Genomic DNA, 25,347 nt, shown 5'->3' on the forward strand with positions numbered 1-25,347 from the left:
TTAAAAGAGATTGTCTTTTCTCCATTGTATATGTTTGCCTCCTTTGTCAAAGACAAGGTGTCCATATGTGCGTGGATTTATCTCTGGGCTTTCTATTTTGTTCCATTGATCTGTATTTCTGTCTTTGTGCCAGTGCCATACTATCTGGATGACTGTAGCTTTGTAGTACAGTGTGAAGTCAGGCAGATTGATTCCTCCAGTTCCATTCTTCTTTCTCAAGATTGCTTGGGCTATTCGAGGTTTTTTTTGTATTTCCATACAAATTGTGAAATTATTTGTTCTAGTTCTCTGAAAAATACTCTTGGTAGCTTGATAGGGATTGCACTGAATCTATAGATTGCTTTGGGTAGTATACTCATTTTCACTATATTGATTCTTCCAATCCATGAACATGGTATATTTCTCCACCTATTTGTGTCCTCTGATTTCTTTCATCAGTGTTTTATAGTTTTCTATATATAGATCTTTTGTTTCTTTAAGTAGATTTATTTCTAATTATTTTATTCTTTTCGTTGCAATGGTGAATGGAATTGTTTCCTTAGTTTCTCTTTCTGTTTTCTCATTGTTAGTGTGTAGGAATGCAAGGGATTTCTCTGTATTAATTTTATATCCTTCAACTTTACTATATTCATTGATTAACTCTAGTAATTTTCTGGTGGTGTCTTTAGGGTTTTCTATGTAGAAGATCATGTCATCTGCAAGCAGTGAGAGTTTTACTTCTTTTCCAATCTGGATTTCTTTTATTTCTTTTTCTTTGATTGCTGTGGCTAAAACTTCCAAAACTATGTTGAATAGTAGTGGTGAGAGTGGGCACCCTTGTCTTGTTCCTGACTTTAGGGGTAATGCTTTCAATTTTTCACCATTGAGGATAATGCTTGCTGTGGGTTTATCATATATGGCTTTTATTATGTTGAGGTGTGTTCCTTCTATGCCTGCTTTCTGGAGGGTTTTATCATAAATGGGGTTTAATTTTGTCAAAGGCTTTCTCTGCATCTACTAAGATAATCATATGGTTTTTATCTTTCAATTTGTTAATGGGATGTATCACATTAATTGATTATGCAAATATTGAAGAATCCTTGCATCCCTGGGATAAACCCCACTTGGTCATGATGTATGATTTTTTTACTATGTTGTTGGATTCTGTTTGCTAGAATTTTGTTGAGGATTTTGGCATCTATGTTCATCAGTGATATTGGCCTGTAGTTTTTTTTTTTGTTGTTTTTTTTTGTGGCATCTTTGTCTGGTTTTGGTATTACAGTGATGGTGGCCTCAAAGAATGAGTTTGGAAGTTTACCTTCCTCTGCAGTTTTCTGAAAGAGTTTGAGTAAGATAGGTGTTAGCTCTTCTCTAAATTTTTGGTAGAATTCACCTGTGAAGCTGTCTGGTCCTGGGCTTTTGTTTGGAAGATTTTTGATTATAGTTTCGATTTCCACGCTTGTGATGGGTCTGTTAAGATTTTCTGTTTCCTCCTGGTTCAGTTTTGGAAGGTTATACTTTTCCAAGAATTAGTCCATTTCTTCCAAGTTGTCCATTTTATTGGTATATAGTTGCTGATAGTAGTCTCTTATGAGCCTTTGTATTTCTGTGTTGTCTGTTATGATTTCTCCATTTTCATTTCTAATTTTGTTGATTTGATTCTTCTCCCTTTGTTTCTTGATGAGTCTGGCTAATAGTTTGTCTATTTTATTTATCTTCTCAAAGAACCAGCTTTTAGTTTTGTTGGTTATTGCTATAGTCTCCTTTGTTTCTTTTTCATTTATTTCTGCCCTAATTTTTAAGATTTCTTTCCTTCTAATAACCTTGGGGTTCTTCATTTCTTCTTTTTCTATTTGCATTAGGTGCAAAGTTAGGTTATTTATTTGATTTTTCTCCTGTTTCTTGAGGTAAGCTTGTATTGCTATGAACCTTCCCCTTAGCACTGCTTTTCCTGAATCCCATAGGTTTTGGGTTGTTGTATTTTCATTTTCATTTGTTTCTATGTGTATTTTGATTTTTTAAAAAATTTATTCTGTGATTTGTTGGTTATTCAGAAGCTTGTTGTTTAGCCTCAATATGTTTGTATTTTCAATAGTTTTTTTCCTGTAGTTGACATCTAATCTTACTGCATTGTAATCAGAAAAGATGCTTGAAATGATTTCAGTTTTTTTGAATTTACCAAGGCTAGATTTATGGCCCAAGGCTAGATTTATGTGATCTATCCTGGAGAATGTTCCGTGTGCACTTGAGAAAAAGGTGAAATTCATTGGGGGTGAAATGTCCTATAGATATCAATTAGGTCTAACTGGTTCATTATATCATTTAAAGTTTGTGTTTCCTTGTTAATTTTCTGTTTGGTTGTTCTATCCATAGGTGTGAGTGGGGTATTAAAGTCTCCCACTATAATTGTGTTACTGTTAATTTCCCATTTCATACTTGTTAGCATTTGCCTTACATACTGTGGTGCTCCTATATTGGGTGCGTATATATTTATAATCATTATATCTTCTTCTTGGATTGATCCTTTGATCATTATGTAGTGTCCTTCTTTGTCTCTTTTCATGGCCTTTATTTCAAAGTCTATTTTATCTGATTATGAGTATTGCTACTCCTGCTTTCTTTTGGTCTCCATTTGCATGAAATATCTTTTTCCAGCCCTTCACTTTCAGTCTGTATGTGTCCCTTGTTTTGAGGTGGGTCTCTTGTACCACATATATAGAGGTCTTGTTTTTGTATCCATTCAGCCAGTCTTTGTCTTTTGATTGGAGCATTCAACCCATTTACATTTAAGGTAATTATTGATAAGTATGATCCCATTGCCATTTACTTTGTTGTTTTGGATTCGAGTTTATAAACCTTTTCTGTGTTTCCTGTCTAGAGAAGATCCTTTAGCATTTGTTGAAGAGCCGGTTTGGTGGTGCTGAATTCTCTCAGCTTTTGCTTGTCTGTAAAGCTTTTGATTTCTCCTTCAAATTTGAATGAGATCCTTGCTGGGTACAGTAATCTGGGTTGTAGGTTTTTCTCTTTCATCACTTTAAGTATGTCCTGCCATTCCCCTCTGGCCTGAAGAGTTTCTGCTGAAAGATCAGCTGTTATCCTTATGGGAATCCCCTTGTGTGTTTTTGTTGCTTTTCCCTTGCTGCTTTTGATATTTGTTCTTTGTGTTTGAGCTTCATTAATTTGATTAATATGTGTCTTGGGGGTGTTTCACCTTGGGTTTATCCTGTTTGGGACTCTCTGGGTTTCTTGGACTTGAGTGGCTATTTCCTTCCCCATTTTAGGAAAGTTTTCAACTCTTATCTCCTCAAATATTTTCTCATGCCCCTTCTTTTTGTCTTCTTCTTCTGGGACTCCTATGATTCAAATGGTGGGGCTTTTAACTTTGTCCCAGAGGTCTCTGAGTTTGTCCTCATTTCTTTTAATTCTTTTTTCTTTTTTCCTCTCTGCTTCATTTATTTCCACCATTCTGTCTTTCACCTCACTTATACTCTCTTCTGCCTCAGTTAATCTACTGTTGGTTCCCTCCAGAGTGCTTTTGACCTCAGTTATTGCATTATTCATTATTGATTGACTCTTTTTTATTTCTTCTAGGTCCTTGTTAAATATTTCTTACATCTTACTCAATCCTTGTCTCTAAGTCTATTTATAACTCCCATTTTGTTTTCAAAATTTTGGATCATCTTTACTATCATTATTCTGAATTCTTTTTCAGGCAGACTCCCTATCTCCTCCTCTTTTGTTTGGTTTGGTGGGCATTTATCATTTACCTGCTGAATATTTCTCTGCCTTTTCAATTTGTTTAGATTGCTGTGTTTGGGGTGGCCTTTCTGTAGGCTGGAAGTTTGTGGAGTTTGCTCCCTGTGGGTGGGGTTGGACTAGTGACTTGTCAAAGTTTCCTGGTTAGGGAAACTTGCGTCTGTATTCTGGTGAGTGGAGCTGTATCTCTTCTCTCCGGAGTGCAGTGAAGTGTCCAGTAGTGAGTTTTGGGATGTCTATGGGTTTGGTGTGACTTTGGGAAACCTGTATTTTAATGCTCAGGGCTGTGTTCCTGCCTTGCTGGAGAATTAGTGTGGTATGTCTTACTCTGGAACTTGTTGGCTCTCGGGTGGAGCTTGGTTTCAGTGTAGGTATGGAGGCTTTTGGATGAGATCTTGTCAATTAATGTTCCCTGGAGTCAGGAGTTTTCTGGTGTTCTCAAGTTTTGAATTTAGGCCTTTTGCCTCTGACTTTCAGTCTTATTCTTACAGTAGCCTCAAGACTTCTCCATCCATACAACACAGATGATAAAATATCTAGGTTAATGGTGAAAAGTTTCTCCACAGTGAGGGACACCCAGAGAGGTTCACAGAGTTACATGAAGAAGAGAAGATGGACGAGGGAGATGGGGTGACCAGGAGGAGAAGAGGGGGAGTCAAAAGGAGAGAGACCAATCTAGCCAGTAATCAGTTCTCTATTGCTCTCCACAGTCTGGAACACCCGGAGAGGCTCACAGAGTTACACAGAGAAGAAGGAGGAGGGAGATGGGGTGACCAGGAGGAAAAGAGGGGGAGTCAAAAGGGGAGAGACCAGTGTAGGCAGTAATCAGTTCCCTAAGTGTTCTCCACAGCCCAGAACACCCAGAGAGATTCATAAATTTAAGTAGAGAAGAGAAGAGAAGGGGGAGGGAGGAGATAATAGGTGACCTGGGGGAGAAAGGGGAGAGTCAAAAGGGGAGAAAGCAATCAAGCCACTAATCACACCCCTAAGTAAAAATGGGTACTGAAGATTAGATTCTTAAAGGTACAAAATGGTTAACAAATACCAAAAAGCAAAGATTAAAAATCTAGAGTAGAAATTAGACTCTCAGTAATACAATATTAAAAATGCAAAACAAAATCAATCGCAAAAATTATAAAAATATATATATATGAAATTTACTTTAAAATAGGGTCTTTTTTTGCAAGGTAATAGTAGGTTAGAAAAATGAAAATTAAAAGAGTGATAAAGAACTTTAAAATTAAAAAATGATAATAGTAAAAATATATCTAGCAATTTCTCTGGAGCTGTTTAGGGCAGTATGGGGTCAGTTCAGTTTCAGATAGTTCCTTGTTCCAGCTTATACTTCTTCTCAAGGTCTATAGAGAAGACCCCTTCCAATGCTTAGTCAATGTTAACTACAGGGTTTTAATCCGTTGTACCTGTCCCTTCCAGAGTGGTTCCCCCTTCTTTGTTTATTTTGGCTTCCTCTGCAAGTCTCTTCAGTGTCTAATTTCTGCCCTGACATAAGGGGGCAAAGGTGGTCACTTATTTAGGCTCACTTGTTCAGTTGTGTTGTGGGGAGGGAGGAACACTGCAAACAAATATCATTGGTGTGTGTGGGGAGTGCTCCCAGTGTATGGGCCACACTGGGTTTGCTCCAGCTCACAGTGGTGTGTGCTTTCCCAGTCTACACTGCTCAGGCTCTGCTGGGATACCGTCCAAAGCAGGCCCTGCATTTTATGCACTTCCCAGGTCTAAGCTGCTCAGGGTCATGTTCTCGGGTACTCCGCAAATGCACAGACTTGGCTGGACGTGTGTTCTGTGCCCTTCCCAGATCCAAGCAGCTCAGGCGACCAGGTGCTTGGCAAGCGCACTGTCCCAGGTGGTGTCGTAGCATCTCAGTTTCCCAAGTGTGCCATGAGAGCGCTGTCTCAGGTGTGCTGTGTGTCTCCTCTGGGGAGCTGATCTCAGGCTGCAACCCTCCTGGCAGATGTCAACCGTCCAGATCCCAGGAAGACATGGTTAGCAACTGGGAGCCTGCTCACAGTTTGGTGGAGTACGCCATCTCTGGGGCAGAGATTACCCCTTGCCTTCTGGCTCTGGCTGTCACTCACCTGCCTCTCTGCTTCTGGTGGGGGAAGGGGCCGGTCCGCAGCCAGCTAGCTCTCCTTTGGTATTCACTCAATCCTTTGTTCTGTGAGCAGGCCAGGCTGCACCTTATGTTAGAGCTTTACATAGGAAGCTTCTCTCATTTTTTTCTCTCTCTCTGGCTATCCCACAGTTTGGGTTGCTATCTCATGTTAGCGCCCTCAGATTGTCCCCAGGGCATTCAGGTCTGGTCCTTACCCTAAGCATGCAACCTGCTCCTTCTTGTCCAGCCCCCGCTAGCTGGTGGCATACACAGGCATCTGGGCTACTTCTCTGCTGTCAGTTGCAGTTAGGCACCTATTCTGTGGGTTTTTTTTTTTTTTTCTCTCCCAGTTATGTTGCCCTCTGAGATTCCAAAACTCCCCACAGACCCACTGATGAGAGGGTGTCCTGCTATTTGGAAACTTATCCTCCTTCATGACTCCCTCCCCAGGACAGGTCTCCATCCCTAACTCTTTTGTCTCTCTTTTTGTCTTTTATATTTTGTCCTACCTCCTTTTGAAGAGAATGGTTGCCTTTCTGGGTGCCTGGTGTCCTTCGCCAGCATTCAGAAAGTTGTTTTGTGGAAGTTGCTCAGCATTCAAATGATCTTTTGATGAATTTGTGGGGGAGAAATTGTTCTCCCTGTCTTATTCCTCCACCATCTTAGGACCACCCTCCCCTCTTCATTACTTTTAAAAGTTAAATTATAATTACTTTTTAAAGTTAAATGTAGGACTTTACTGTTAAAAATCACCTGATCATTTCAGTCCAATATTCAATTTTGTTGAAATTATTTCAAATACTGTTTTTACCATTGGTAGTATTAGAAATTCAAAGCTAATAGGTGTCATCTCCTAGTTTAATATAGTCCCAGGTGGCACTAGTGGTAAAGAACCTGCCTGCAAATGCAGGTAGACACGAGACACAGGTTAGATCCCTGGGACAGGAACATCCTCTGGAGGAGGGCATTGCAACCCAGTCCAGTATTCTTGCCTGGAGAATCATATGGACAGAGGAGCCTGGTGGGCTATGGTCCATAGAGTCACAAAGAGTCAGACTGAAGCATCTTAATACACATGCACACCATCCCAGAAACTCAATGGTTTTATTGGAAATGTGCAGATGATATTAAAGAGGAATTTAAGGAATATGCATTCTGCATGAATTAAAGCTCTATTATCTCTGCTTTGTTATTTATATACCTAAATTAGAACAGAAAAGTCAGAGAGCCTAAAAGAAAATTCCTGTGTTATCTTATCATGCTTAATCATTAAACGGCCACAATCAGTGATTAAATATAAATATTATAATTTTTTTTTTGCTTATAGATTTATAAGTCAAGGAGTTGATGACTGGTACTACCAACAGTTTTCCATATGGGTGCTGTCTCATCCAGGACAAGTGGTACTCACTGTGGTAAGTAAATACTTCTTTGATGTATCAGTATTTAATCTGTAACTACATGCCCAGAAAACAAAGATTTAGAAATAAATCATTATGAAGGTTACTGATATATGTAACTCTGAACTGCATCAAAAAATAAAATGGAGAGATGGTTGACTTAATGGACAGATACCTGACAAAGTAAATATTAACGTTTATTAAGGAACATAGTGATAGGTATATGGGTATTCATTTTATAATGTCTTCAACTTGTCCATGCTTTTAGAAATGTTCAGGATAAAATGTTGAAGGAATATAACCTGTGAATTATTTTGTTGTTTGTTCAGTCATGTCTGAATCTTTGTGACCCCATGGACTGGAGTCCACTAGACTCCTCAGTCCTCCACTATCTCCCCAAGTTTGCTCAAACTTGTCCATTGAGCAAGTGATGCTATCCAACCATCTCATCTTCTGTTGCCCCCTTCTCCTCCTACCCTCAATCTTTCACAGCATTAGAGTCTTCTCCAGTGAGTTGGCTCTTTGCATCAGATGGCCAAAATATTGGAGCTTCAACTTCAGCTTCAGTACTTCCAGTGAATAGTCAGTGTTGATTTCCTTTAGGATTGACTGGTTTGATTTCCCTGCAGTCCAAGAGACTCTGAAGAGTGTTCTCCAGCATCACAGTTCAAAAGCATCGAGTCTTCAGTGCTTAGCCTTCTTTGTGGTCCAACTCTCACATCCATACATGACTACTGGAAAAACCATAGCTTTGACTATTCATACCTTTGTCAGCAGAGTGATGTCTCTGCCTTTTAATACATTGTCTAGTTTGATCATAGCTTTTCTTCCAAGGAGCAAGCATCTTTTAATTTCATGGCTGCAGTCACCAACTGCAGCGATTTTGGAGCCCAAGAAAATAAAATCTGTCATTCTTTCCACTTTTTTCCTTTCAATTTGCCATGAAGTGATGGGACTGTATGCCATGATCTTAGTTTTTTGAATGTTGAGTTTTAAGCTAGCTTTTCACTCTCCTCCTTCACCTTCATCAAGAGGCTCTTTAGTTCCTCTTCAGTTTCTGACATTAGAATGGTATCATCTGTATATTTGAGGTTCTTTATATTTCTCCTGTCAAGCTTGATTCCAGCTTGTGATTCATCCAGCCTGGCATTTTGCGTGATGTACTCTGCATATAAGTTAAATAAGCAGGGTTACAATATACAGCCTTGATGTACTCCTTTTCCAATTTTTAACCAGTCTGTTGTTCCATGGCTGGTTCTAACTGTTGCTTCTTGACCTGCATACAGGTTTCTCAGGAGACAGGGAAGGTGGTCTGGTATTCCCATCTCTTTAAGAACTTTCCACAGTTTATTGTGATCCACACAGTCAGACTTTAGTATAGTCAATGAAGCAGAAGTATATGTTTTTTAGGAATTCCCTTGCTTTTTATACAATCCAACAAATGTTGGCAATTTGATCTTTGGTTCTTCTGCCTCTTCTAAACCTAGATTGTACAACTGGAAGTTTTTAGTTCATGTACTGAAGCCTAGCTTGAAGGATTTTGAGCATTATCTTGCTAGCATATGAAATGAGCATAGATGTATGGGAGTTTGAATATCATTTGGCATTGCCCTTGTTAGGAATGGGAATGAAAACTGACCTTTTCCAGTCCTGTGGCCACTGCTGAGCTTTCCAAATTTGCTGGCATATTGAGTGCAGCACTTTCACAGCATCATCTTTCAGGATTTGAAATAGCTCAACTGGAATTGGATCACCTCTACTAGCTTTGTTCATAGGAATGCTTCCCAAGGCCCACTTGACTTCATACTTCAGGATGTCTGGCTATAGGTGAGTGACCACACCATTATACTATTTTTTGGTATGGTTCATCTGTGTATTCTTGCCACTTCTTCTTAACCTCTTCTGCTTCTATTAAATCCTTGCCATTTCTGTCCTTTATTGCGCCCATCCTTGCATGAACTGTTCCCTTAGTATCTCTAATTTTCTTAAGTGATCTCTTGTCTTTTCCATTCTATTGTTTTCCTCTATTTTTTTTTTTTTTTTGCATTATTCACATAAGGCTTTCTTATGTCTCCTTGCTATTCTCTGGAACTCTGCATTCAGTTGGGAATATTTTTCCCTTTCTCCTTGGCCTTTTCTTTCTCTTCTTTTCTCAGCTATTTCTCCAGTCTCCTCAGAAAATCACTTTGTCTTCTTGCATTTCTTTGTATTGGGGATAGTTTTGGTCACCAGCTCCTGTACAGTGTTATGATTCTCTGTCCATAGTTCTTCAGGCACTCTGTCTATCAGATCTAATCCCTTGAATCTATCTGTCATTTCCACTGTATAATCATAGGAGATTTGATTTAGGTCATACCTGAATAGTCTAGTTGCTTTCACTATTTTCTTCAGTTTAAGCCTGAATTTTGCAATAAGGAGCTCATGATCTGAGCCACAGTCAGCTCCCAGTCTTGTTTTTGCTGACTGTATATAGCTTCTCCACCTTGGGCTGCAAAGAATATAATCAATCTGATTTCAGTATTGACCATCTGGTGATGTCCATATGTAGAGTCGTCTCCTGTGTTGTTGGAAGGCGGTGTTTGTTATGACTACTGTGTTCTCTTGGCAAAACTCTGTTAACCTTTGCCCTGCTTCGTTTTGTAGTCCAAGGCCAAAATTTCCTGTTACTTCAGGTATCTCTTGACTTCCTACTTTTGCATTCCCATCCCCAGTGATGAAAAGGACATCTTTTTATTTTGATATTAATTCATAGAATCATTTGGCTTCTTTGGTATTAGTGGTTGGGGCATAGACTTGGATTACTGATGTTGAATGGTTTGTCTAGGAAATAATTCGAGATCATCTGTCATTTTTGAGTTTGCACCCAAGTACTGCATTTCAGGTTCTTTTGTTGGCTATGAGGGCTACTCCATTTCTTCTAAGGGATTTTTGCCCACAGTAGTATGTATAATGGTCATCTGAATTAAATTCTCCCATTCCGGTCCATTTTGGTTCACTGATTCCTAAAATGTTGATGTTTACTCTTGCCATCTCCTGCTTGACCATGTCCAATCTACCTTGACTTATGAACCTAACATTCCAGGTCCCTATGCAATATTGTTCTTTACAGCATCAGACTTTACTTTCACCACCAGACACATGCACAACTGAGTGTCATTTCTGCTTTGGTCCAGCCTCTTCATTCTTTCTGAAGCTATTTCTCTGCCCTTCCCCATTAACATATTGGACACTTTCCAACCTGGGAGTTTGGGGAGGGGGGGTACATCTTCCAGGGAGTGTCATATCTCTTTTCCTTTCATACTGTTTATGGAGTTCTCAAGGCAAGACTGTTGAAGTGGTTTTTCCATTCCCTTCTCCAGTGGATCACTGGGCAAAACAGGTCTTACTTACTGGGCAGAAATCAGGGTATCAGCAGGGCTGTATTCCTTTATCCATTTCTTTGTCTTTTTTCCATCTTCTGGAATTCTTTGATTCATAGTCCCTTCCTTTATCTTCAAAGCTACCAGTGTCACCTCTCTTTGACCATTCTTCAGTAGTTATATCTCCCTCTGTGTAGAAGCAGAGAAAGTTCTCCAATTTTAAGGATACACATGATTACATTGGTCCCACTCAGAAAATCTAGAACTCCCCTGTCACAAGGTCTTAATCAACTGTTTCCATCATAAGGTGACATATTCACAGGTTCTTGGGATTAGCACATGGGTAGAAAAAAAAAAGAAGGGGAAAAAAGAAAAAGAAGAGAAATTATGAGATTTATTATGGAAGCTAAGGGAGGAGAGAGGGACATTTTTGTTTGTTTTATTTTTCTCTAGAAAAAGTTGAGTGGTCATCATTTTTAAATGATCTAGAAAGGTCTGAAAACTCCATTATGTCTGTCAGTTATTAGGGTCAACATGAACCTCAGAGACAGCAATTTTTCTGGAGTAATGAAAGTAAAAACCATATTGCCATGAGTTACTATTACCAAGTATTTTTAAAGCACACTTGACCTTGAAGTTCTCTGTTAAATTTTAAAATAACATTACATTTTTTTACTTTACCTTGACCCACCCTAATTTTCAAGTCTTTATTAAAATAACCTGGGATAATGGACACAAATTTTAATTATCTGATTGGTCTCCTTTGTCATTCACTTGCCTGAATATTAATAAAGTGCTCTCGGATCTTAAGTCAAGGACTTATTTAAGCTGTTGTTTATGAAGACAACAAAATTATAATTAATCAATATGCACATTTCTGCAGTTTACCAGGCACTGAAATAATCAAATCTGCTGTACTAAGAAAGGATCTTTCCCAAACACCTGGTCTTCCAAACATGCTTAATAATTAGAAGCAGTTAGTAATCTGTTTCCAAAAATATTTTATGATAGATTTCAACTTCACTTACTGAACATATTTTTGTTTTCCCATGTCTGCCTTACTTACTGCAAATTTCCCATCCTGGTATGAAATTTACAACTTCCCTTCCTCTTGTAAACACTTCTACATATGTAACATAACTAGGAACTATCTCTGAGTGGACACCTGTTGGGATAATAAAATGTTTACATGCAGTAGCCACTAAGAGAATTTCAATATAGATTTAATCAAACTATAGTGGTTGAGAAGTCCTCTTTGTTTAGCTAAATAAATAGATAAAATCTAGTTCATAGTCCGATTTACCATATCCAAACCTTCCCTCAACCTACATCGAGGCAGCCTCGGAGAGGGTCTCAGCCCACTGGTTGCTCTCTCCTGAGGCTGTGAATTGTGAATAAATACCTCAGGTGTGACAGCACAGTGACTTTTGATCAGACTCTTCTGCGGCATGACCATGACTGTGGTTCCTGATGCCTGGCCTAGATTCTTGCTTCTGCCCACTTCCTAAGCCTCAGCTCTCACCTCCAGCTAATCTGCTATTAGAGGTTTACAAGATGCTTTCGGGAAGTCAGAGTTAGTTTCTGTTGCATGCTGCCAAAACACTAACTGATACATCAAGTTTCCCATCTGGGTACACTTATCTTGCCCTGGAAAGAAAAAAAATCTCACCATTCTACGTATTACCTCTATGCTAATTATTCTAATATTTATTTCTTCATAGCTCCTCTTGTGTATTTCTTGAGAGTGCTAAGTAGCTTCAGTCTTGTCTGACTCTTTGTAACCCCATGGACTGTAGGCTGCCGGGCTCCTCTGTCCATGGGGATTCTCCAGGCGGGAATACTGGAGTGGGTCACCATGCCTTCCTCCAGGGGATCTTCCCAACCCAGGGTTAAAACCCACATCTTTACGACTCCTGCATTCACAGGCAGGTTCTTTACCCCTAGTGCCACCTGGGAAACCCATGTATTTCTTAAGCACTTCAAATTCTGTATATCCCAAATGAATCCCTTCACCTACAGCATGCTATTCCTTCAATAGATATAATATCTTAGTGAGTGGAATCACAATTCACTTAATTACAGGCCAGAAACTTATGGACCTCCTGACATATCTCCCTCCATTAAATGCCAGGTCAATTTGACTTAAGCCAGTAGCCTTTTTAAAACTGCTCTGGTATGTATGGAAAGAGTGACAAAAGATGGATCAAATAATAGAAGTTATGTGAGGAACTAAAAAGCCTCTTGATGAAAGTGAAAGAGGAGAGTGAAAAAGTTGGCTTAAAGCTCAACATTCAGAAAATGAAGATCATGGCATCCATCCGGTCCCATCACTTCATGGGAAATAGATGGGGAAACAGTGGAAACAGTGTCAGACTTTATTTTTCTGGGCTCCAAAATCACTGCAGATGGTGACCGCAGCCATGAAATTAAAAGATGCTTACTCCTTGAAAGGAAAGTTATGACCAACCTAGATAGCATATTCAAAAGCAGAGACATTACTTTCCCAACAAAGGTTTGTCTAGTCAAGGCTATGGTTTTTCCTGTGGTCATGTATGGATGTGAGAGTTGGACTGTGAAGAAGGCTGAGCACCGAAGAATTGATGCTTTTGAACTGTGGTGTTGGAGAAGACTCTTGAGAGTCCCTTGAACTGCAAGGAGATCCAACCAGTCCATTCTGAAGTAGATCAGCCCTGGGATTTCTTTGGAAGGAATGATGCTAAAGCTGAAACTCCAGTACTTTGGCCACCTCATGCGAAGAGTTGACTCATTGGAAAAGACTCTGATGCTGGGAGGGATTGGGGACAGGAGGAGAAGGGGACGACAGAGGATGAGATGGCTGGATGGCATCACTGACTTGATGGACGTGAGTCTGAGTGAACTCCAGGAGTTGGTGATGGAGAGGGAGGCCTGGCGTGCTGCGATTCATGGGGTCGCAAAGAGTCGGACACAACTGAGCAACTGAACTGAACTGAACTGAAAGATCCTAAAAATTACAAACTTTACCTATTTCTGAGTCCCACTCAGAAAACAGATATAATTTAAACAGATATAATTTAAACTTGGAATTATGATACCGTTATTACTGTCCCTGGGTTCTTACTTAGCCTAAGTGATGATAGATTAAGAATATAAAATTTAGAAAATATAAATGTTGGTGATAAATATGTTTTCATTTATTAAAGAATAAGGCTCCCACAAGCATTAATCAAAGTTCAATCTCTAAGTGTCAAATGTATACAAATGTGTAAGCTCTCTGTTTTACACACATATGATGACTCTTGCATAATACACACCACATATCGTTGTTCAGTAGCTCAGTAATGTCCAACTCTTTGCAACCCCATGGACTGCAGCATGCCATACTTCCCTGTCCTTCACCATCTCCCAGAGCTCGCTCAAACTCATGTTCATTGAGTCGATGATGCCATCCAACCATCTTGTCCTCTGTTGTCCCCTTCTCCTCCTGCCTTCAGTCCACACCACACCACTCTTGAGAATATCTATTTTCAATTATAAAATTTATGCTTCAAAATTATTACTTTTATATCTTATTTTTTCAGAGCCAGATCATATTTTATAATGATTGTATCAAAAGTTTTGTTAGTTCTCATCCAAAAAAAGAGGTGGAAAAAGTCCATGCTCATATGATACATCATCTAGAAGAGGTTGCAGAGCTGGTGGTGCTGGATACTCATAACTCTCGAGCAAAAGTTGTACTAGGGGCATTGCTTACCCTGTATGTTCACTGCAGAGACACAGTGAGAGACTTACTACTCAAAAGTATTTTCAATGCAGATGATTTTGAGTGGACAAGGTAGGTAGATCGAAATTACAACTCTAAAATAACTTCTCATATACCTATCTCAGGTAAGTTAATTCTCTACCTCGAATTTTGTCTGACCTGAGTTTTATCTCTCTGGGATTTATAGAAATTCTAAGCAAATTCCGCTAACTTAAGTACATATTTCTGTGCTTTCTTCTTCCTCTTTTCCATTGTTCTTCTCCTTCATTTTAAGTTATTTTTGTTTTATCTTCCCGAACTGACCACACTCCTCTTAGCTGTGTTTTCCCTTTTACCATTCAGCCAGAGGGCAGTTTTCAATGGGTAGTGAAAGAAGCTCTACCTCAAGCCTCTTCTTTCCCCCACGTGCTGTCAGTTCTGGGACAGACCAAGCTGGTAAACAAATCAGAGGACATTCCTAGCCAATTCTCTAACTCAGAACTCCCTTCCTCCTAAAAAGTGCAAGTCACTCAGTCGTGTCTGACTCTTTGCAACCCCCATAGACTGTACAGTCTGTGGAATTCTCCAGGTCAGAATACTGGAATAGGTAGCTATTCCCTTCTCCAAAGAACCTTCCCAACCCAGGTATCCTGCATTGCAGGTGGACTCTTTACCAGCTGAACCAACAGGGAAGCCCAAATATACCTGAGTGGGTAGCCTATCCCTTCTCCAGCCGATCTTCCCTACTCAGGGATTGAACTGGAGTCTCCTGCATAGCAGGTGGATTCTTTACCAGCTGAGCTACAGGGAGGCCCTTCTTCCTACCCAGGGGCAATAAGTATATAGTCATATACATGTAGTATTTCATATACAAATATGAAAGTATAGAAAAATAGTGCCATTGATTTTTGTGAAGAAATCAAACATAAGATTCCTATAATAAATATAGTTTCAAACTTCTGAATTAATTTTTTTCTTAAGTTGCCTCTGTTCATAGGAAAACAACTGCCTTACCTGTATAAGATCCTTGATTCTCAAGAAAAGTTTTTTATTTTTTAATAAATTCTGTATTAGCACAAATTTCCTGATTTTAGGTATGACAATTTCCTTTAAACTCTAAGGAAAATAGAGTGAAAAGAAGCTGTTGCATTTGAATGGCACCACTGTCTACTATGTTTTATCAGAATACTTTATATTGTATGTATATTCATATGTTTGTTTTGCTGAAGTATAACTGTACATTCTTAATTGCTAAAAGAATATATCATGTCTGTGAGCCCTCATGCTGCATAAAGTTTAGCATGTCATTATTACTTTCTATTGACTCTCTTTAAAAGTGAAAACTAAAAGTGGAAGAGCATATACAGAAAAGCAAACTAGGAGAAAGAAGATTCTATTAATAATAAGACTCTGAGTTATCTATGATTCTAAGGGTATAGCTTCCATATAGTGTGCCTTGGTGTCCCATGGCACCATAGGGCACTCACAACTGTAATATTTTTTAAACTTTTGAGAGACTATAAGGACACTATAAGATACCAGAGTTTCTTTGATGACTCAGTGATAAAAAATCTGCCTGCCAACGAAGGAGAGGCTAGTTTGATCCCTGGGTCAGGAAGATCTGTTGGAGAGGTAAATGGCAACCCACTCCAGTGTTCTTGCCTAGGAAATCCCATGAACCAGAGGAGCCTTACAGCCTATAGTCTGTGGGATTGCAGAAGAGTCAGATAGGACTTAGTGACTAAACAAACAAGGGATATATAACATCAGTAAGATAACCAGCTACTAACAGTTTGAAGCAGTTTACAGTGTTAATATCAGATCATGCTATAACCTTTCAGTGACCTCTTATCTTTGCAAAGGTAGGTTTTTGGCAGTGGCCCTGTTAAAAAGCAAGCACTGAATTAAAATTGATGTGGCACAGGAAGTAAGATTGGCATGATCCAATCTCATTTCAAAGTTTGAAACATTATGCAGTGTACAACTGGTACACACAACCCTCCAGTTATTTAAGAATGAAATAAATACATTTTCTTTCAATTTATTTGTATAATTTAAAAAATTAAGCTACTGTAAGTCATTAAGACAAAAATGCTTCTTAAGCTGCTTTGGGCCTAAAAATTAATAAAAGAAACTATGAAATATTACTTATACACTACAGGTATAGTGAAAAATCTTTTCCTAAATACATACAATATGGTCAATTAAGCTATGACAAAGGAGGTAAGAATACAGGTAAGAAGACAGTTTCATCAGCTGTTGGAAAAACTCAACAGCTCCATGGAAAAGAATGAAACTAGAATATTTTCTCACACCTTATACAAAAAGTAAACTCAAAATGGAATAATGACCTAAATATATGACCTGAAACCATAAAACATTCAGAAGAAAGCATCAGTTCAGTTCAGTCACTCAGTCATCTCCGACTCTTTGCAACCCTTTGAATCACAGCACATCAGGCCTCCCTGACCATCACCAACTCCCGAAGTTCACCCAAACTCATGTGCAACAAGTCGGTGATGCCATCCAGCCATCTCATCCTCTGTGGTCCCCTTCTCCTCCTGCCCCCAATCCCTCCCAGCATCAGGGTCTTTTACAGTGAGTCAGCTCTTCGTATCAGGTGGCCAAAGTACTGGAGTTCTAGCTGCAGCATCGGTCCTTCTAATGAACACCCAGGACTGATATTCTTTAGGATGGACTGGTTGGATCTCCTTGCAGTCCAAGGGACTCTCAAGAGTCTTCTCCAGTACCACAGTTCAAAAGCATCAATTCTTTGGTGCTCAGCTTTCTTCACAGTCCAACTCTCACATCCATACATGACCACTGGAAAACCATAGCCTTGACTAGACAGACCTTTGTTGGCAAAGTAATATCTCTGCTTTTGAATATGCTATCTAGGTTGGTCATAACTTTCCTCCCAAGGAGTAAGCGTCTTTTAATTTCATGGCTGCAGTCACCATCTGCAGTGATTTTGGAGCCCAAAAAAATAAAGTCTGACACTGTTTCCACTGTTTCCCCATCTATTTGCCATGAAGTGATGGGACCAGATGCCATGATCTTCGTTTTCTGAATGTTGAGCTTAGAGCCAACTTTTTCACTCTCCTCTTTCACTTTCATCAAGAGGCTTTTGAGTTCTTCTTCACTTTCTGCCATAAGGGTGGTGTCATCTGCATATCTGAAGTTGTTGATATTTCTCCTGGCAATCTTGATTCCAGCTTATGCTTCTTCCAGCCCAGCGTTTCTCATGATGTACTCTGCATAAAAGTTAAATAAGCAGGGTGACAATATACAGCCTTGACGTACTCCTTTTCCTATTTGGAACCAGTCTGTTGTTCCATGTCCAGTTCTAACTGTTGCTTCCTGACCTGCATATAGGTTTCTTAAGAGGCAGGTCAGGCGATCTGGTATTCCCATCTCTTTCAGAATTTTCCACAGTTTATTGTGATCCACACAGTCAAAGGCTCTGGCATAGTCAATAAAGCAGAAATAGATGTTTTTCTGGAACTCTCTTTCTTTTTCCATGATCCAGCAGATGTTGGCAATTTGATCTCTGGTTCCTCTGCCTTTTCTAAAACCAGCTTGAACATCAGGAAGTTCACGGTTCACGTATTGCTGAAGCCTGGCTTGGAGAATTTTGAGCATTACTTTACTAGCATGTGAGATGAGTGCAATTGTGCAGTAGTTTGAGCATTCTTTGGCATTGCCTTTCTTTGGAATTGGAATGCAAACTGACCTTTTCCAGTCCTGTGGCCACTGCTGAGTTTTCCAAATTTGTTGGCATATTGGGTGCAGCACTTTCACAGCATCATCTTACAGGATTTGAAATAGCTCAACTGGAATTCCATCACCTCCACTAGCTTTGTTCGTAGTGATGCTTTCTAAGGCCCACTTGACTTCACATTCCAGGATATCTGGCTCTACGTGAGTGATCACACCATCATGATTATCTGGGTCATGAAGATCTTTTTTGTACAGTTCTTCTAGTATTCTTGCCACCTCTTCTTAATATCTTCTGCTTCTGTTAGGTCCATACCATTTCTGTCCTTTATAGAGCCCATCTTTGCATGAAATGTTCCCTTCGTATCTCTAATCTTCTTGAAGAGATCTCTAGTCTTTCCCATTATGTTGTTTTCCTCTATTTCTTTGCATTGATCACTGAGGAAGGCTTTCTTAGGCAGTATGCTTTTTGCCATTGGTTTTAGCATTTTTTTGGATATATCTCCTCAGACAAGTGAAACAAAAGCAAAAATAAACAAATGGGACCTAATCAAACTTAAAAGCTTTTGCAAAGCAAAGGAAACCATCCACCAAACTAGAAAACAGCCTACTAAATGGGAGAAAATATTGGTAAATGATACATCTGATAAAGGGTCAATATCCAAAGTATTAAATGAAAAAACCTCACACAACTCAATATCAAAAAAGACAACCCAGCTTAAAAATGGGCAGAGGACCTGAACAGATGTTTTTCCAAAAGAAATACAAATGGCCAACAGATGCATGAAAAGATGCTCAACATCACTAATCATGAGGGAAATGCAAATCAAAACCACAATGAGATATCATATCACACCTGCCAGAATAGCTACTCTCAAAAAGACAGCAAATAACAAGCATTGGTGATGATGTGAAGAAATGGGAATCCTCATGCACTACTGATAGAAATGTGAGTTGGTATAGCCATTCTGGAAAACAGTATGGAGGCTCCTCAAAAATTAAAAATGATCTACCAATTACACCATGTATATTTATCTGAAAAAAATGAAAATACTATTTCGAAAGATACATGCACCCCAACATTCACTGAAGCACTATTTACAATAGCCAAGATATGGAAACAGCATAAATCCATCCACAGATAAACGGATAAAGAAGATGTGCTATATACATCCAATGGAATTTAACCATAAAAAAGAATGAAATTTTGCCATTTGCGTCAATATACATGAACCTGGAGAATATTAGGCTTAGTGAAATAAAGATAAATACTGTATATTTTCATTTATATATGTAATCTAAAAAATAAATGAATAAATATAACCAAACAGAAACAGATTCATAGATACAGAGAACAAACTAGTGGGTACCAGAAGGAGGTTGCAACGAGAAGTGCAATAGAGGTAATGGAGATTAAGATGTACAAACTACTAGATATAAAGTAATAAATTATGAGGATGTAATATCCAGCAAAGAGAATACAGTCAATAGTAACTTTATATGGAGTATATTCTATAAAATTGTCAAATTACTATGAAAGTGAAAGTCACTCAGTTGTGTCTGACTCTTAGTGACCCCGTGGACTGTATACTCCATGGAATTCTCCAGGCCAGAATCCTGGAGTAGGTAGCCTTTTCCATCTCCAGGGGATTTTTCCAACCCAGGATCGAACCCAGGTCTCCTGCATTGCAGGTGGATTCTTTACCAGCTGAGCCACAAGGGAAGCCCAAGAGTACTGGTATGGGTAGCCTATCCCTTCTCCAGAGGATCTTCCCGATCCAGGAATTGAAACAGGATCTCCTGCATTCCAGACAGATTCTTTACCAATGGAGCAGTGTACACCTGAAACTAGTATAGTATTGTAAGTCAACTACAATTTAAAAAATTCATTTCCTTCAACAGTGACTTCTCTCTCTTCATCTGAGACTTTCCAAGGTGGTAGTTTATAATTTTTAAAATTTTCTTTTTAACTTATGTTTTAAATGTACTCATTTTTATATTTATTTATAATCTGCTTTGTTCTAGAAAGGATTTAAAAGGGTTTTATGAGGGATATACAAAATATTAGATGACAGCATAAACTAAGATATAAATGAGCCACCAATTTAACTCATAGTGGTTTCCATAAGAATGTAGTCCTGGACCACTAATGTAGTGGTTATAATGAATAATGTCTGAAACTACCTTCTTATGGAAGCCATAAAAACTTCATAGAGATGATTGTTATGTAAATCTTCCATTTATGCTGACCATCATACCAAAGTAGCATAATTCTAACAAGGCCATTTTTCTCATAGGGAAGAGTGTTCATGCTTGTAGTCTTCCAAGTTCTAGTAGTTCCTGCCTAATAGAGCAATTGATGAATTATCCACCAGTTTTCATTTGATTTTTTGAGGTTTTAAATCAACATAATCTTACTGTGTTTCTGCATGTGAAAAAAATTAAAAATCATTTTGCCCAAATAATATGATCATTTAAAATATTGTTTTCAGACATTTGCAATATAAGTGGAATGAGAAACAAAAGTTGTGCTATGTATCTCAAGGAGATGCCAGCTTTACTTATGGCTATGAGTACTTGGGCTGTACCCCAAGATTGGTGATTACGCCTCTCACTGACAGATGCTGGCTAACTCTCACTGGAGCACTACACTTGAACCTAGGAGGTTGCCCTGCTGGTCCAGCTGGTACAGGAAAAACTGAGAGTGTTAAAGATCTAGCAAAAGTAAGTGGTTTCTATATCTAGAATAAAAACTTCTGTTTTTTTAGTCACACAAACTTTAAAAGTTATCTTAAATTTACACCTCTCCTGTTGTTAAAGTACTCATAATATTTAGCAAACACATTAACACATTTGTTAATTCATACATCATCATTTAATTTTGAATGTTTAATGTGTGCTGGGACTTAGGATCTTGGTAAGTCAACATAGTTGACTTGGACTATAATAATGAACTAACGTCTATGTAAATGGTAGCTTTGTCCCCTCTTCTTTTCCTGAAGAAGTGATTCATTTATTTTGAGCTCCATACACAGATTTTTGCCTAGTCTTTGTGACAAACACAAGTGTTTGTGTGTATGTATGTGTGTGTGTGTGTGTATAAGAAAAAGAGACAAAGAAGCAACTGATGAAAGCAAAGGGTATAGTTTATGATATTGCTGAAATATTTTTTCTTAGTTTATTTGTTTATGTGTTTAAAAATATGACCTTAAGCCTCCATGCACTAATCAACTAAACTATAATAGTATCCATGTGTTAATCCTAAACTGAGTCTTGTGGATTTCTAAATTTGGTATAAACACCTTTATATTGTAAAACTTTTCTTGAAAGAATAAAGATATTTTATTACTCTGGAAGTTTTAAAATTAGTATTTTGTGTCATAATTAAATAAATATATTAAAATATCATTTTTGTTTCCCAGTCCTTAGGCAAACATTGTGTAGTCTTCAACTGTTTTGAGGATTTGGATTATAAGGTAAAGCTTATTCTTATATACTCAGAAAAAAACTATTGTACACAAAAAAGAAATAATTCAGAGAGGATTAAAAGAATAAGAAAAATATCTTAGACATTAAGTATTAATATAACTATAAATGCTATTCTTTTAAACTAACAGAAAAGTTGTAAATGTAATTGAAACTTAAAACATTACACAGTTTACCTTTATTCAGCTGAACCACTTCTTAAGACAGAGATTTTCCAATGTTTTGTCAGGGAGGATCTTTTCAAACAAAATTGGTATGAAACATGAATATATAAAAAATTAAAAGTACTGCTTCAGTAATATAAATTTACATATTCTAACCTACACTTTTATTTACTGAAAATAAAGAACAATGAGGCTACTATGAGTAACACAAAAATTTGAGTCAGAGGTTATGTAAATGATTACAAGTTTATGTCAGCCTTATTTTGTTTTGGTTGCATATTATTTAAGATATATCTCATAGCATTCTTAAATATTTATTAAAATGTCATATGCCTCTGTGCCTATCACAAATTTCCTTAGTTTCAAAACACTCCAATTTATTTTATTTTGCAACTTAACTCCAAACCTTTTACATTTTGCTGAGATCCTACATTTCCAATATGTATTCACCTGGCACATTAAAAAATCAGTAAATATGAATAAGCTGATTGAACTATTATTCTTAAAACACTTACCTAATAGCCTCTCTGTCCTCCCTGGAAAGTACCTTTACTGGGGCTCTGCAGGAGTGGGACTAGGGTAAGGTGAGTGACGCTCTTACCTGCTAAGCAAAGTTCAATGAGGAGCCAAAAACTTAGTCATCAAAATAAATAGTATTTTAGTGCAATGTATTTTTTAAAGAATCAAGGTATAACCCAGCAATCCCACTGCTGGGCATACACACCAAGGAAACTGGAATTGAAAGAGACACGTGTACCCCAATGTTCATTGCAGCACTGTTTATAATAGCCAGGACATGGAAGCAACCTAGATGTCCATCAGCAGATGAATGGATAAGAAAGCTGTGGTACATATACACAATGGAGTATTACTCAGCCATTAAAAAGAATACATTTGAATCAGTTCTAATGAGGTGGTTGAAACTGGAGCCGATTATACAGAGTGAAGTAAGCCAGAAAGAAAAACACCAATACAGTATACTAATGCATATATATGGAATTTAGAAAGATGGTAATGATAACCCTGTATGCAAGACAGCAAAAGAGACACAGATGTATAGAACAGTGTTTTGGAATCTGTGGGAGAGGGAGGAGGGGGATGATTTGGGAGAATGGCATTGAAACATGTATAATATCATATAAGAAATGAATCGCCAGTCCAGGTTTGATGCAGGATACAGGATGCTTGGGGCTGGTACACTGGGATGACCCAGGGAAGGGAGGTGGGAGGGGAGTTCAGGATTGGGAACACGTGTACACCCGTGGCAGATTCATGTTGATGTATGGCAAAACCAATACAATATTGTAAAGTAATTAACCTCCGATTAAAATAAATAAATTAAAAAAAAAAGAATCAAGGTAAATGCCCCCCAAAAAACATGATAAACAAAATATCAGAGTTTTAGATAAAGACAGGATCTGATTGCTGCAGTCAGTGGGAGGAACTGACTTTTTCAGGCTTCTGAGCCAGAGGGGCTCTCTCTGACTCTCACATCTTGCCCCTCGGCAGCACCTAACAAAAGCTCCTCTTAGAGTTCGAGCATTCCTCAACAGATATTCAGTCCACAGACACTTTATCTGGCTTGTTTGTTTCAGTTTATAACATTTACAGATCAACAGATTTCAACACAGACTTTCAGTCTCTCACAAGGACACTGGAGGATCTAGCCACCCTGGGCTTGCCCGTTGTAAATGGCAAAAGCAGAGTAAGAGCTGCTTGCATTTGCTGTCCCCACTCCAGCCTGGCCCCAGTCTTCCACTCCTCTTAACTTAGTAGTTCAGAGATCTGTGTTACTGAGCTTCCCTGGTGGCTCAGCAGAAAAGGGTCCATCCCTAGGTCGGGAAGATCCCCTGAAGAAGGAAAAAAAATCCCACAGACAAAGGAGCCTGGCAAGCTACAGACCATGGAGTTGCAAAAGAGTCGGACACAACTTAATGACTAAACATCAACCGTCTGCATTACTACCAGGCATTGACCACTAACCCTTGAGTCTTGGCCAGACCTAGAAAGGAGAACTCTTCCAACCATCTGCTGGAAAACCGTACTGAAGACTTTTACTGCCAGTGCGTGGTTCTGAGAACATGGCACCCAGGAGATTGCTCAGTTATGCGAATGTGAATTGTGCTTCTACTTTCTCACTCTTGTGAGCATCATTTTGCTGCTGCTATGTTTAAACTTTTAGGGCTTTCCTGGTGGCTCAGCAATAAAGAATCTGCCTGCAATGCAGGAGACTAGGGTTCGATCCCTGGGTTGGGAAGGTCCTCTGGAAGAGGAAATGGCAACCCACTCCAGTATTCTTGCCTGGCTGGCTATAGCCCATAGGGTCACAGAGTCAGACAAGACTGAAGTGACTTAGCACGCGCACACATTTAGACTTTTACAGGAGACAGGCAGAGTAGTTGAGCGGTCTTAGAGTCTAAAAACTGCTGCTTTCAGCCCTACACAAATGCTTGAGAGGGAGACATGAAGTGTTTGCTTAGTTTGGGTAAAATGGGAAGAACTTGCAGAAATTAATGTCCCAGTAAAAATGCTCACCTAAATAATAATTTCATTAATCATTTTTTTAAGATAATGGGGAAATTCTTCTTCGGACTGGTTGAGTCAGGAGCTTGGTGTTGTTTCGATGAATTCAATCGAATTGACATGGAAGTTCTCTCTGTGATTGCCTCACAGATGCTAACAATTAAGGCAGCAAAAGACAGCTATTCTGTCAGGTATTGGCTAAATGTGTTTATACTTTGGGAATGGAAATTTGATGTACACATACTGCTTAATTATTATTTAATATTTTTTCTACCATGAGTGTTTGGGTTTGTTTCTTTTGTTTTCCTAAGCACACACCAAAAGGAATGGCACTTAACTTGAATGTTTCCTTTGTTTGGCAAATAATATGAAAATATGAATAGTTAGCTTGCAGACTCTTTCCCAAGCTTGGAACAGTATTCTTGGCTACCAGGAAAAGGAGGCAAATATGTTCTAATTACTTTTCTTTTTGAGTTTAAAATCTCTTAGTACCTATTCATTTGATGATATTTCATTTGAAGAAATCAAAGGGTTTTTTTTTCTTTAATTTTACATATTAAAAAAAAAAAAACAGTTATACTGACCACACACGGGAACCCTTCTATTGTTCCATTACTCTGGATTAATATGCTTTTATTTAAAAAATCCTTTAATAACAATATTTGTATGTTAGGATTTCTAATGTACACTAATCCAAGCAAAATTTTTTTCTTTTCAAATAAATTTAGGAACTTACATGATTTCCTTTTTTAGCATACTTGGATTTGTGGGTTTAAAATTTCAATTGCAATCTAATAATTCTAACTCAAGCTAATGGGCACTCACTTCTGGCTTTGCTCTCAATGTTATGAGGCTTCACAAGTCTGTGGATATAACTAGGATTACAGTAATTCACACTTCACCAATTCTTTGCTTCTGCAAAGTTTTCCTCAATTCCTCATTTTCCTCATTTCAAAACCTTAGGTTTTGTCCCAGTTGTTCTTCCATTCCTGTTTGACCACCTTCATCGGTTCAGCTGTCCATAAAATCACTAGGGGATTTCTCTCCACTGTCTCTTCCTCTGGTGCCAGCGGCATGACACTATCCATGCCGAGGTTCTACTTCACGATGTTCCCAGAATTATTTAATT

General features: G+C 38.4%; 1 protein-coding gene across 1 annotated transcript in view; it reads left to right on the forward strand.

The window, feature by feature from the left end:
* DNAH14 (dynein axonemal heavy chain 14) overlaps positions 1–25,347 on the forward strand; it is a 440,851-nt gene that overhangs the window by 210,912 nt on the left and 204,592 nt on the right. The window contains exons 28-32 of the mRNA XM_055583763.1: positions 7,176–7,263; positions 14,168–14,421; positions 20,538–20,769; positions 21,468–21,521; positions 24,264–24,409. Of these exons, the coding sequence (XP_055439738.1) occupies positions 7,176–7,263; positions 14,168–14,421; positions 20,538–20,769; positions 21,468–21,521; positions 24,264–24,409 (774 nt within the window). The remainder of the gene's footprint in view (positions 1–7,175; positions 7,264–14,167; positions 14,422–20,537; positions 20,770–21,467; positions 21,522–24,263; positions 24,410–25,347) is intronic.

Source organism: Bubalus kerabau, chromosome 5 (assembly GCF_029407905.1).
Source record: "Bubalus kerabau isolate K-KA32 ecotype Philippines breed swamp buffalo chromosome 5, PCC_UOA_SB_1v2, whole genome shotgun sequence".
In the NCBI taxonomy this organism is placed as follows: domain Eukaryota; kingdom Metazoa; phylum Chordata; class Mammalia; order Artiodactyla; family Bovidae; genus Bubalus; species Bubalus kerabau.